Source organism: Acipenser ruthenus, chromosome 12 (genome assembly GCF_902713425.1).
Source record: "Acipenser ruthenus chromosome 12, fAciRut3.2 maternal haplotype, whole genome shotgun sequence".
Lineage (NCBI taxonomy): Eukaryota > Metazoa > Chordata > Actinopteri > Acipenseriformes > Acipenseridae > Acipenser > Acipenser ruthenus.
The window spans coordinates 41461947-41474525 of NC_081200.1; the positions used below are offsets into that span (position 1 = coordinate 41461947).

General features: G+C 39.7%; 1 protein-coding gene across 1 annotated transcript; it reads left to right on the forward strand.

Moving 5' to 3' along the window:
- The first annotated feature begins 512 nt into the window (after window positions 1-512).
- LOC117416549 (protein shisa-like-2A) lies at window positions 513-8585 on the forward strand. Its single transcript, XM_034027691.3, has 3 exons — window positions 513-929; window positions 3763-3902; window positions 6793-8585. The coding sequence occupies exons 1-3, from the start codon at window positions 748-750 to the stop codon at window positions 6975-6977; spliced, it is 507 nt and encodes a 168-aa protein (XP_033883582.1). The 5' UTR covers window positions 513-747; the 3' UTR covers window positions 6978-8585.
- The last annotated feature ends 3994 nt before the right edge of the window (window positions 8586-12579 follow it).

Here is a 12579-nt window from a genome sequence, read left to right on the forward strand (position 1 = left end):
GCAAGTTGGTATTTATGCAGTTTTCCCATGGTTATACTTTGCATTTCCCATAGCTTACCCTGATTTGCCATGTACATTAATGTGCTTTACCATACCTCTTCGCTATTCTGTACAAGGCTTTACATACGAACATAAGAAAGAACATAAGAAAGTTTCCAAACGAGAGGTCCCATCTTGCTCGTTTGGGTGTTACTAGCTTATTGATCCCAGAATCTCATCAAGCAGCTTCTTGAAGGATCTCAGGGTGTCAGCTTCAACAACATTTACCATGCTTTCACTGTGCTTTATTACACTGTGCTGTGGTTTTACTGTGGGGGGCTGTTTAGCTTTGAATAGAGACAGTAACCAGATCACCGAGCATGGAACGTGTATGATGTGGATATGTGAATTGCAGAGAGAGAGAGAGAGAGAGAGAGAGAGAGAGAGAGAGAGAGAGAGACAGAGAGAGAGAGAGAGAGAGAGAGACAGAGAGAGAGAGAGACAGAGAGAGAGAGAGAGAGAGAGAGAGAGAGGAGAGCGCACCAGAGATACGCAGAGAACGTGCTTTCTATTTGTTGCGAGTAATGTGACTTCAGAGTTCTCTGTATTTTAAAATGCACACCTGCACCTGAGCATGTAAAAGTTACATCTGAAGAGGAAATAGTTACTGCATGAAAAGCCATTGGCTCTAAAAACTGAGGGTTTTGTCTGACCTTTGTCTCATTATTTCATGTTGTGGCTGAGCCGTGTGAATTCGCAGAAGTCACTATGAGCTATGCGTGCCTGAGTTACTACAGTGCAGAGAGCGTGCTTGTTGAGGCGTTCACCTGTCCCAAACCGGAGAACGACGCGAGTGCCGTGCACTGCTGTGGATTCAACGACATGAAATACTGCTGCGACGATCCCAACAGTTTCTTTCCCTACGAGTATGAGTACATGTGGAGGCTGAGGTAAGACTTCCAAGTTTGCAGTAGTGCTTTATGTTTTTCCCTGCTTTATGAGAACTGAACTTGAAATAAAAACTGGGTCTGCTGTTCGGTATTATTAAAGAGATAGCAACGCATTTCTGAATAACGTTTAGAACACCTGCAATGAATGACAAACCGGATAAACTCAGAAATGAGGGCATGGCTGCATATAAAGACATGCCTTCTATTTGGACATGCGTTCAGACATGCAGATAACCAACTCGGTCCAAAGATCGTGCCCCTGCTTCTTCAAAACCAATACTACTGCATGCATTGTTGTCTTTTATCTTGGTTAACTTTGTTTTGTTTAGCCTGTGGTCTATGCTCTGGCTTTTCAGTTCCGTGCCACATCATGGATCATTATTGCTGTGTTACCTGTTTGACAATCCTTACAATAGCAGTGACCTAGAGCAGCCTTTTGAAAAGAGCTTTGAAACAGACTTTAAAGTTACAAGTGTAAAAAGTTGTCAGGATGTTAACAACGAAAAGAAAAATTACAGGCACATTATTTAAACAGTTGTAGCAATACGTGGGGACGTGTCACGCTGTATTTTTCAGAACCCCACTACTTACTCTTTAACCTAACCCAGAAACCAGCTAAACCTTGCTTTACCCACCACTCATGCATTGGGGGTATCCCAAAACTGTTAAAAAATAATGTTCATTTATCTTGCATACTTTCTGTTGTTATTATTCTTTTTTAAATGTCGGCTGCCGAAGCAAAAGGTTGCAGGTTTTTGTCCTGGACCGGGGATGGGCCCTTCCAGTTCAGGTCTTTGTTCCAAACAAGTTCTGAAAGGTTTAATAGAAGCAATTAAACCACCATCCAGGCCCTAAAGCAGTTTGTTATCTCATCATACCTCTTAAACCTGGTGCAGGATTGCCTGTCCAAGACAGTCCCGGCCACTTGCAAATCCAGTAACAGCCGTCTTTAAAGCCACTTGATCAAAGAGATCAACCAACCAGTAAACCGCCTGGAACACTGTTCTTCAGAACCATTAAACCGCAATGAACACTGTTCTTCAGAACCAGTAAACCACATGGAACACTGTTCTTCAGAACCAGTAAACCGCCTGGAACACTGTTCTTCAGAACCAGTAAACCGCCTGGAACACTGTTCTTCAGAACCAGTAAACCGCAATGAACACTGTTCTTCAGAACCAGTAAACCGCATTGAACACTGTTCTTCAAGAACATTATGAAAGCACAGTTAGGATTTGTGAAGATTCCTGTACATTTTAATTTGGGTATAGACATCATCCCATGTGTGTAACAGGGCAGAGGCTGGGTGCGAACTGGCGACCCCGCGCACTGCAAGCAAGCGTCTTAACCACTGTGCAAAAGCTCCTCTGCAGTCGTGGTTTTAGAGCTTTTAACCTCATCTCAGGGAATCACACAACACTGCCCGTTACACATGGAACAAGCGAAATAGTTCTAAAACTTCTTATTTTTAATAGTAGTTCATAAGTATGATCTTCATTTCTTTTTTTGTGTGGAAGATAAGCAGGTATTTATTTATAAGGTATGAAATATGTAATTATCTTCCGCTGTACTTAAAGTTCACATTAATCATCGCCATACAAACGAAAACAATAACCTTGGAAAACTAACAAACAGGCAATTGGTTGAAGGAGGAGGGGGTGTTTTAACAGCTCAGTGAAGAAGATTTTCAATAGCTCTTTGCTTTAAGGGAAAATGAAATGATCACTACTCTGTATAATTTAGAAAGGTGAAGAATGCAAGACAGCTCAGGCTCTGTCTAATGCCTGCTTTGTTTGCGGCTGTGAATGGACAGAACACGATGATCATTCCAGTGGGAAGCACGTCCTGCTTCCCAGTGTTCTGCCAGTCCTTCTGATCCATACTCAGAGGAGTAGATGTCCTCATTTTCCATGGATTACAGCCAGAATCCTTTCGAAAATAAGATCAATATCTTCTGTTTACAGCCAAGGAAGCAGTGGTGAAGTCGAGCCTGAAGGCTCCGGAACGCTGTGCTATTTTCATAGGCAGCAGTGGTGAAGTCGAGCCTGAAGACTCCGGAACGCTGTGCTATTTTCATAGGCAGCAGTGGTGAAGTCGAGCCTGAAGGCTCCGGAACGCTGTGCTATTTTCATAGGCAGCAGTGGTGAAGTCGAGCCTGAAGGCTCCGGAACGCTGTGCTATTTTCATAGGCAGCAGTGGTGAAGTCGAGCCTGAAGGCTCCGGAACGCTGTGCTATTTTCATAGGCAGCAGTGTTGAAGTCGAGCCTGAAGGCTCCGGAACGCTGTGCTATTTTCATAGGCAGCAGTGGTGAAGTCGAGCCTGAAGGCTCCGGAACGCTGTGCTATTTTCATAGGCAGCAGTGGTGTATTTGCATGATAGGCAAGCTGAGTCACTTGACTCACATTGCCCGTGCAACTGTCTGATCCAGTCAGTAGTCCTCTTGATGCAATGAAAAGTTTTACGACTGTGGACACAAAGCCCCTGACACACAGACACACAGTAAAGTAAAGCATTCTGACAAGATGGTGAAATTAGATAAATTGATTACCCAGTATATGTGTTTTTGTGGCGTTCCAGTACCATCTCTCTCTCTTTGTCTCTCTCTCTCTCTCTCTCTCTCTCTCTCTCTCTCTCTCTCTCTCTCTCTCTCTCTCTCTCAATGATGCTGTTTGTGCTATAATTGAGGATGCAAAATTAAGCTAAGAATTAAGCTTTGTTAATTTAGTTTTGAAACAGATTTTGATTGATGAAACCAGTTCTTAAATACATATACAGACTTGAAAGTTTTATTATATAATAATCAGTGTCCCCCCCCTCGCTCTCTCTTCACAGTGTGGGGGCGCTGGTCGGCCTCTCCATCGCGGCGGTGGTGTTGCTGGCGTTTATCATCACAGTATGTGTCCTCTGCTATCTCTTCATCTCCACCAAGCCCCACGGCAGACTTGACAACGGCCTTCCACTGCACAGCCCAGGTAGGAAGAGCTGTGAATGTGCAGAGGAATAACGAGGACGCTGCACCACAAACATTATCTCCATGCCTCACTGGGTGCAGAATATTTCTTCTTTTGAGTTTATGGGGTATATCTAATTCATATCTAAATGAGACTCATGACATGTCTTGAGGATATAAATCTCAGTATTCATGTCCCTGCTATTACAGGTAGTACGGTAATGCACGTCCTTACGCAACTTTCAATTGGCTGTGTCGCAAAGTAAAGTTTCAGTGACAACCTAGCAACATAACAGACCGCACGCATTTTAGATTTTAGATGTCTTCACATTCTATACACAGCTGTTTTCTATGATTCTCTCAGTCCGTTACCGGCATTGTGACCTAAACAAAATGCTTTCACTGACTTCTGGCCATATCAGTAATACACAGCACATGTTTTTTCATATATCCATTTCAGTTCATGTTTACAAACTTTTCAATCAGAGATGGCATACTTTAGGTTATTACTTATGTAGTTGACATTACTTTCACTGCAAAGGATTGAACATGTCATTACACAGTTTACGATCGCAGCATGATTTTTTCTTATTATTATTACATTTGGAGTCTATACACATTTGCAGGCAGATTTTGTATTACATTTGCAGGTGTTGTTAAACTTGCAGGCTCTGTGCAACTTTTCTATTCCAGAATGATTTTGAACAATTATGCAATAAACAATCTTCAGTACAAAAACGTGCAATGTTTCAATAACAGTTGCCTGGTGATCCAGGCTTGTGTGTTGCGTGTCTTTTTTAAAGGGTTAAATAACTGAATCCATTAATCCATATTCTGGAACAACTGAGGCTTTTTGGTAAGATATAATGGGCACGCAATTTTCCTTATAATTTTGAACGAAATGTTCAGCTCTTTCAATTCAGCCCACTTTTTTGTTATTTATCCAGGATAAGAACCCATTGAAATGCACAAAGCATTTCCAAGGGATCCTGAAAATGAGTACCGGGATTTATTTACTTTTACAGCTACATAATTTCATCTTTGTCTACTGTCAAATAAAAAAAAAAACATGTTGTTTTTTATATAATGCCACACCTACAGAAATAGCCCCCAGCGTTGTTTATGTTACTGGCACATCGAGGAGACTTGAGTGTGACAATAACTCCAGTTGAATTAAGAAATTTGCATGGCAGGGTGTTCATTTAATTCCAAGACCAATCTCACGTTCCGACAACACCAGCACTGACGCTTCTAACAGACATCTTTGTTTTGTTCCATATGTTAAAAGCAGTGAAAGGCTTGTATCTTATTGTCTCTCAATTAAGTTTCGCAATTATCACTGACCATAAAAATCAACCATTATGCAGCCATATTCTGTTGTTCAATATGCTGTATTTGCACCAACAAGAAATACCATGAGACATAACTAGGGATAAACTTTTTTTACAAAAGTCTTTTGTACCACTGAAAAAAAGAATACTGCAAACAGCGGTATATAGGCAGTTATTCAAATAATTTTGTTTATTGTATATTGTGGTATTTGGCATTGCTTGCCAAGACAATACAGTGCTCCATGGCTGGCGGTGTGAGATTTATTTTTGTAATATCGAGTGATGTCTTTTGATGTGGCTTAGAACTGTGAGTTATGATGTCCGCACTTACAGTAATAAGTGTAAGAACTAACGTCCATTCCATCATTTCAAAGAGGCACGGACACAAGAAATGGGTTTATACTCTCTTTATTAATGAACCAATTGAATGAATATACTTGCATAAGCAGAACACAGAACATGGAATACTTACTAGGCCTTGATTGTGTTTCCCTGGGAGACGTGGTCGATCCTGTTTGTTGCTGATAGAGTTTGATTGTGTTTCCCTGGGAGACGTGGTCGATCCTGTTTGTTGCTGATAGAGTTTGATTGTGTTTGCCTGGGAGACGTGGTCGGTCCTGTTTGTTGCTGATCGTGTTTGATTGTGTTTGCCTGGGAGACGTGGTCGGTCCTGTTTGTTGCTGATCGTGTTTGATTGTGTTTGCCGGGGAGACGTGGTCGGTCCTGTTTGTTGCTGATAGAGTTTGATTGTGTTTGCCTGGGAGACGTGGTTGATCCTGTTTGTTGCTGAGATAGAGCTTGATTGGCTGGATGGGATCAGATGGGATGGGAAGATAATTAGTTGCTTGGTGATGGGGGTGGAGGTGGGGGTCGCATGGAAAAGATGAGTACAGGAGAGCACAGTGCAGTTTTTATAATACATGTAGGGACAGTGTTCAGTGATTGGAGTAGTTACATTGAAGGTAGGACCTGTCTCAGAGCCTCCTAGAATTGCATTCAGGCTTTCATATAAAATAAACACTCATTGAACAAGTGGCTGAGAAGCAGAGACTTTAATTCAGCAGGTGCAAACAAGCAGTTTGAAAATGGGAGTTATTGTTTTTCATGCACGTTGCTTGATTCCCTCTGGTTCGATCTTGGGCTGTGTCTGAATTTCACTTTCACAGCTAGTGCATGCCTACGTCCTCTTGATTAGACAGGCTGGCAAATCCATTCTGAATAACAAACATAGACATGCAACTTGCTAGACAGGGAGGGGGGGAATAGGCATGCACTAGATCTGCACACTGAACACTATTAAAAGAGAATTAGCTAAAATGCCAAATTTATGCAAAAATATAAAGTAATTCATTTTACACAGAAGTACAGGCCAGGAGTGCAAACGCTTCTGTCAATTCAAGCCTATCCTCAGTGCACAGAAATGGCTCATTCCTAGGTATTGTAACAGTGTTCTGAATAAAGGTATTACCGTACACGCTTAATGACTAATAAACTCTCATTAGTATTATAACATTCTCATGCATTTTTTATTGCAAGCTTTGTTACACCTTTAATCAAGAGCTTTCCTCTCGTTCATTTCAGCTGTGGATCTCAACGCTCTGGAAGGCCCGAGTCACTGTAACGCGGTGGGGGCGCCGACAGGGATCCAGAAGCACTTCATGAGCCGTAAGCTGGACTGCACCAATCAGCCGCCGGACCAGGACCGCCTCTTCCAGAGATGCTTCACGGCAACGGTCACCACCATCAACGTAGAGGGGCCATCTTAAAACTATCCAGCGCTTTCCGTTGCATGGATCACACTTTCACCTGCAGGGTAAAACCGCTTTCGTCCCTTTGATTTGGAAACAAATAAGATTTACACAGTTTCTAAAGAGGCCCCTTACTGGTCTCATACTGGTATAACAATCCAGCTTGTTATTCATGGAGCCCCAGGAATGGTAATTACCAGCAATCCAGCTTTGATAATTCAAGTACTTTTGTAGGTACTTGAATTTTGTAGGTTTTGTTGTTAGGGTTTTTGTTCTGTATTAAATGAATCCCATTTGTGGGATGTAAAGAATGCAAAATAAATAATAAGTCACCACCTGCTTTTCAAAACCTGCTTTAGTCCTCTTACTGATCATTTTTGGCCCTTTAAAATACAAAAGCACTTTTGTCGCCGGCAGTATATCAAGGTTTGACCATTCTTTAAATCTCTGCTGGTTCTGTCTCTCTAGCAATACACTTTACTGTACTCTGGTTTCTGTCTTAAGTGTATCTGACCAATTGAGATCCATTTAGCAGCTCTCTTCTACTAGATATTGTGTGCAGTATACAGTGTGCAAATTTACATGACAGGTACAAAGTCATTGTGTTGGCATAGAAATGTAAATAATTCTTTGTAGTGCAGTACTGCACAAATATTTGAGATGCACTTGAGCTGTCTCCTTTACCCGGCATTTCCAGCAGGAGGTTTAAAAATACTGACAGCATTGCAAATGGTAAAATACCGTAAAAAGGTAAAACCATTTGGATTAAAGCTTGTAGCCATATTCATTCATACAATCTGATATGCCCACAAACCAGGCAATAGTCACTCTAGTAATCAGTAGTCTAAACGCTATTGTCCTCTGACATCACAGGCTTAACAAAACAGGGGCTGACTGAAATTGTATCTCTCACTTATTCAAACCATCGGGCAATAGCCTTGCACTTAATCCTCGACTCCAGTCAAAAATTAGGTACTATACAGCTATGGCCAAATGTTTTGCAACACCCTATAGAATAGATTCATTTTTCTTCATAAAGTCTAATGAAACCTGCTGAATAATTTTACGTTAACATACTGAATTACACCCCGCTTTGTGGTTTTCCATATACTTAATGAAAAACGGACAGAAATTTGAAAATGTGACATTTCGAAATCTCACATGAAATACTGTACTACTACTAGTACGGCTTCCGGTAGACTTTTGCGATATCATTTTGTAGTTTCTTCGATTACATGATGTTAAATAAAAGCACTACATTTTGTTCATATAGTTCAAACATTTACATGACAGGTGCTTAGTAATTGTGTTGGCATAAGTATTCATACTGTGGTATTGCAAATATATTTGACACACAGACAATATACACAGTGTTAGATATTGGAAGAGTGTGCATTTTGTATTTAAAATTTGTAATAGAGTGTAATATAGTTCAGAGATCCTTTTCCAACGCCAGTGTGCCAGCTCTGTATAGGGTGCTATGGGATGAAGAAGTTCCTTGAAAGCAGTGTGCATTTCTGTCATCGAATTTCCACAGGTTCTGTTTCCAAATCAACATGGAGACTTCTGTTCATTCATTCATTCGGATTTTGTCGACAGTAAAAAAATAAAAAATAAGCATTTAATAAAGACATTAAAAAAAACACAATGACTACTTCTTTTCTGTCTTTTTTTTGTCATTGCATGCCTTTGAATAAATCTGTGTTTAAAAACATAATTGACATCATTCCTCCTGCTGCTGCACCATAAATCCACTTTGTATTTTTTGGTAGCGGGATACTAATGAGAGGTATGAAAAATCTGTTTTAAATACTTGCTAATTATCCTTTTAATGGGCAAAGAAACTGTGTTCTTTCATCAAACATATAACCCTTAGCTGAATAAACAGACTCCTCCAGAGTAATATAGAAATGAAAACCAGCAGCAATGCAATAGGGCCCTTGTGGGGATGCTGTGATGCTAATGAGATGGAAGCCAGTGTTTTTAAAGCACTGTTGCAACTAATTCACTTTATACAATTCTTAGTATAATTAGGCAAGTTCATGCTTTTCCCCGGCTTGAATCCGAAGCTAATTACTTACTGTACCAAGATCACCACATTAAAAAAGATCATTGTTTTTCCACTTGCACTGGTGCTTTCCCAAAGGGAATGAGAGGACTGGCATGTATGAGAGGCTAATATATTTGACACAGTAATGCCTGTGTGCGCAACTCGTTTTTCAGTGGTAAGCACCAGCACAATCATAGCCATGAGGTTATACTACAAGGAACGAAAGCACAGAAGAGATTCATCAGAAGAAAAGGCCTGTCTGTTTTATTTTAAGAATCTCAAAATGGGAGTTCCAAAAAAGACCTCCCGATTTAAATATATATTTTACAGTGCAATGCTGCTGACATGTCAACATGTGCTTGGTAACTGTGTTGGGAATAATCATGATCACTGCACGCCAACCCAAGCAGCTAGCTAGCAGAAGACATTGCATGTTAATTTAGGAAGATTCTGTCTGGTTAGATGGGAGACCTGTGCTGAGCTGAGGGGAAATTCAAAAGCAAAATGACCCAAGACCTGTAAGGCTGAGGCTCTCTGCATTTCTTAGGGAGCATTGAAATAAACATCCGGCTGTTCCCAAGGTGAAAATAATACCTGTTAATACTCAGAATTACAGAATACACAGTGAAACCTAATATTGAACATTTGAAATTCTGTAGGTTAGCGCTAGTTATTGCCATCTGGAAAGTAACTATGGAAACAAGTAAAACTCGTGCAAAGCCTTCCCCATTCTGTTCACCCATCAAGGAGAAGCAATATATACATAGCCTTGGTAATTTACTACATAATCAGGAATAGCAAATTGAAACTGTTTGGTAAAATGATTGTGAGGAGCAAAGCCTCATTCATCATAGCTGCTGAGCCTGGGGGTGAATGGAGGCAGATGGTACATAGCGCACAACCTTTTTAATTAAGCAAAGCCGTGGTTTTGGAAGGGAACTCAATGAAATATCAAGCATATTTTAGGTACTTCCAATGCCACATTAAATCGTCAATCAAATAGTCTATGTTTTAATAAATATTGCATTCGTTTCCTGACGGAAATATGGATTCCCCTAAAGTTTTATGTGTATTAAAGTCCCTAACGCAAAACTGACAACAACTACCTTGTACCTGTTGTAGGAGTGGAGCTACCCGAAGATGAATCAGCAGAATCTCAGATAAATCCAGCCGCTACTGCAATAGCATCCTGGGGGGAAAAAAGGGACAGAAAAAAAGCAGTGATTAGGACAACAGTCTTGGCTTCATAACAAATAAAACTGAACAGCATCAACTCAGAACCTGTCCTACTGTCTGTAGGAAACGGCAGCAGAGATAAGAAAAGGCACAAGGACTTTTATCTTGACCCCTTGAGAAGAAGATATTCAGAGCCTGCCTAAATAATACAGAGAGGCTTCTCAATAATACAGAGAGGATTCTGAATAATAGAGAGAGGATTCTGAATAATATAGAGAGGATTCTGAATAATATAGAGAGTGTTCTCAATATTATAGAGAGGATTCTGAATAATACAGAGAGGAGTCTGAATACTATAGAGAGTCTTCTCAATATTATAGAGAGGATTCTGAACAATATAGAGAGGATTCTGAATAATAGAGAGAGGATTCTGAATAATAGAGAGAGGATTCTGAATAATATAGAGAGGATTCTGAATAATAGAGAGAGGATTCTAAATAATAGAGAGAGGATTCTGAATAATAGAGAGAGGATTCTGAATAATATAGAGAGGATTCTGAATAATACAGAGAGGATTCTGAATAATATCGAGAGGATTCTGAATAATACTAATACAGATTCTGTGGTCACTGTAGACTGGGCAGACATAAAGGCAGACGCTTCACAGGGACTTATCACAGAGTGCATAATGATTGAGGGAGCGTAATAATAATAATAATAATAATAATAATAATAATAATATAGTGAGTGTGTGCTTTATTCTGGCCACTGCAGGTTGTGTCAGATTACTAATTATAAGTATATAATACTCATAATGTATTGTTTTATTACATGTGTAAATGAAATGTAATGATATCCATGAAACTACGAAATAACAACACACTAAATACAAGAAAATACTCCAAACATTATAGCATTCTGATCTTTACACTATGTTTGGACAAGATACATATATTATAGAAGAAATACATATAATAAATACACATTAAAAAGTAGCTCATGAGTGCAATCTTGTTTCTTGGGGGCTTTATAATAAGTTAATACATTGTGTCCTGTGTAACCTTTTGCACAGTTTGAGCAGACATAATCCTGCATCTAATGATCTAGCAACACACCGCTGGAGATGTGGAGAGCTTTACCCTCTAACCTTACTGAATATAACACAATATTTAAAAGAAATCCTTTTAGTATTGAAGTCAGGTAGCAATGAGGAGATTGCTCTGTAAGTGCTGGTTTGAAATGTTTACCCAGAAGGATACAGGGGTGGCCTTTTTACATTTCCATTCCCTGGGAAGAAAGCAAGTTAACTACATGTTAAAAATAATTAGACAAGGGTGAGCTATTTGGCAAGGGTTTTTTTTTTTGCTGCAGTATCTAATGTGCCTGGCAACACTGACAGAAAAGACACAGATGACCACCACAATGAGACATCCAATCACTAACGGGGCACAGATAGGGACTGACCAATGAAATCACAGTGCTGACAGAAGTCCTAGCATTCATATGGAGTTTGAGTCCTTGCTATGATATTGTTTTTTGTATCCATTACATATATAATACAAATTAAACACAATGGTCATAAACAGAAAAACACAGCTCCAACTAATGACAGCTAACTAGTGTTAATTAACTTAGGACTGAGTATTAAACAACTGGTAATGAACTATTCTATTTCTTTAAGTAAGTAAGCCTGGCTACAGCTAGTCTCTGCTGCTTTCTTTTTTGAATGTTATTGGATACTGTACAAGGGCACAGGTGTTTTTTTATAGTTCTTTAATTCTAGTCATTATACCAGGGCTTTAGAATCCAGACTCAAACACACACACTTCAAAAAGGCAAATTCCTCTGTACAAGCTACAGCGTTTATTGTTGCCACTCGGGTCGGAATTTTAAAAGGATCATGTTTAACATGAAATGAACAGCAGCAGACTCAGAAAGCAGCTGGATATTGGTCAGCGTCTAGAGAAGTAATGGGGGTCAAACATCAGCAATAGGTTTCTGTGCAGCTGAACATAGCCCTTTCTAGAAGTAAAAATCAACTTATACTTGGTGCTTATTGAAGCTTATTAAACCTTGCATTGCTAGTGTAGCTTCATTATGCATACCTGTCTGTGTCTATTTTAAATGCTACTATATTTTTATCTACCAGGACATTTTTACACCTGTTACACTTTTCCTTAGGTCATTTAATTTTGCCTTTTCACTTGATAATGATTTCCATTACACGAGAGTAGATGTTAAAACTTCATGCTGATTTGAACTCGGCTCTCGCCAAGATAAGCACCAACTAAGACGTAGCTTTACAGTAAACTAATGTGATCCATCTGTGTCTCTATCCATTTGCGTTTCCTTCCATATGATGATGTAGATATCCTTCTGCCTGGTGTTGATGGC

Coding starts and splice junctions, on each gene's coding strand:
- LOC117416549 (XM_034027691.3), top strand. CDS start 748: ATGAGCTATGCGTGCCTGAGTTACTACAGTGCAGAGAGCGTGCTTGTT. Junction 930..3,762: donor GAGTACATGTGGAGGCTGAG/GTAAGACTTCCA, acceptor CTCTCTTCACAG/TGTGGGGGCGCTGGTCGGCC. Junction 3,903..6,792: donor CCTTCCACTGCACAGCCCAG/GTAGGAAGAGCT, acceptor CGTTCATTTCAG/CTGTGGATCTCAACGCTCTG.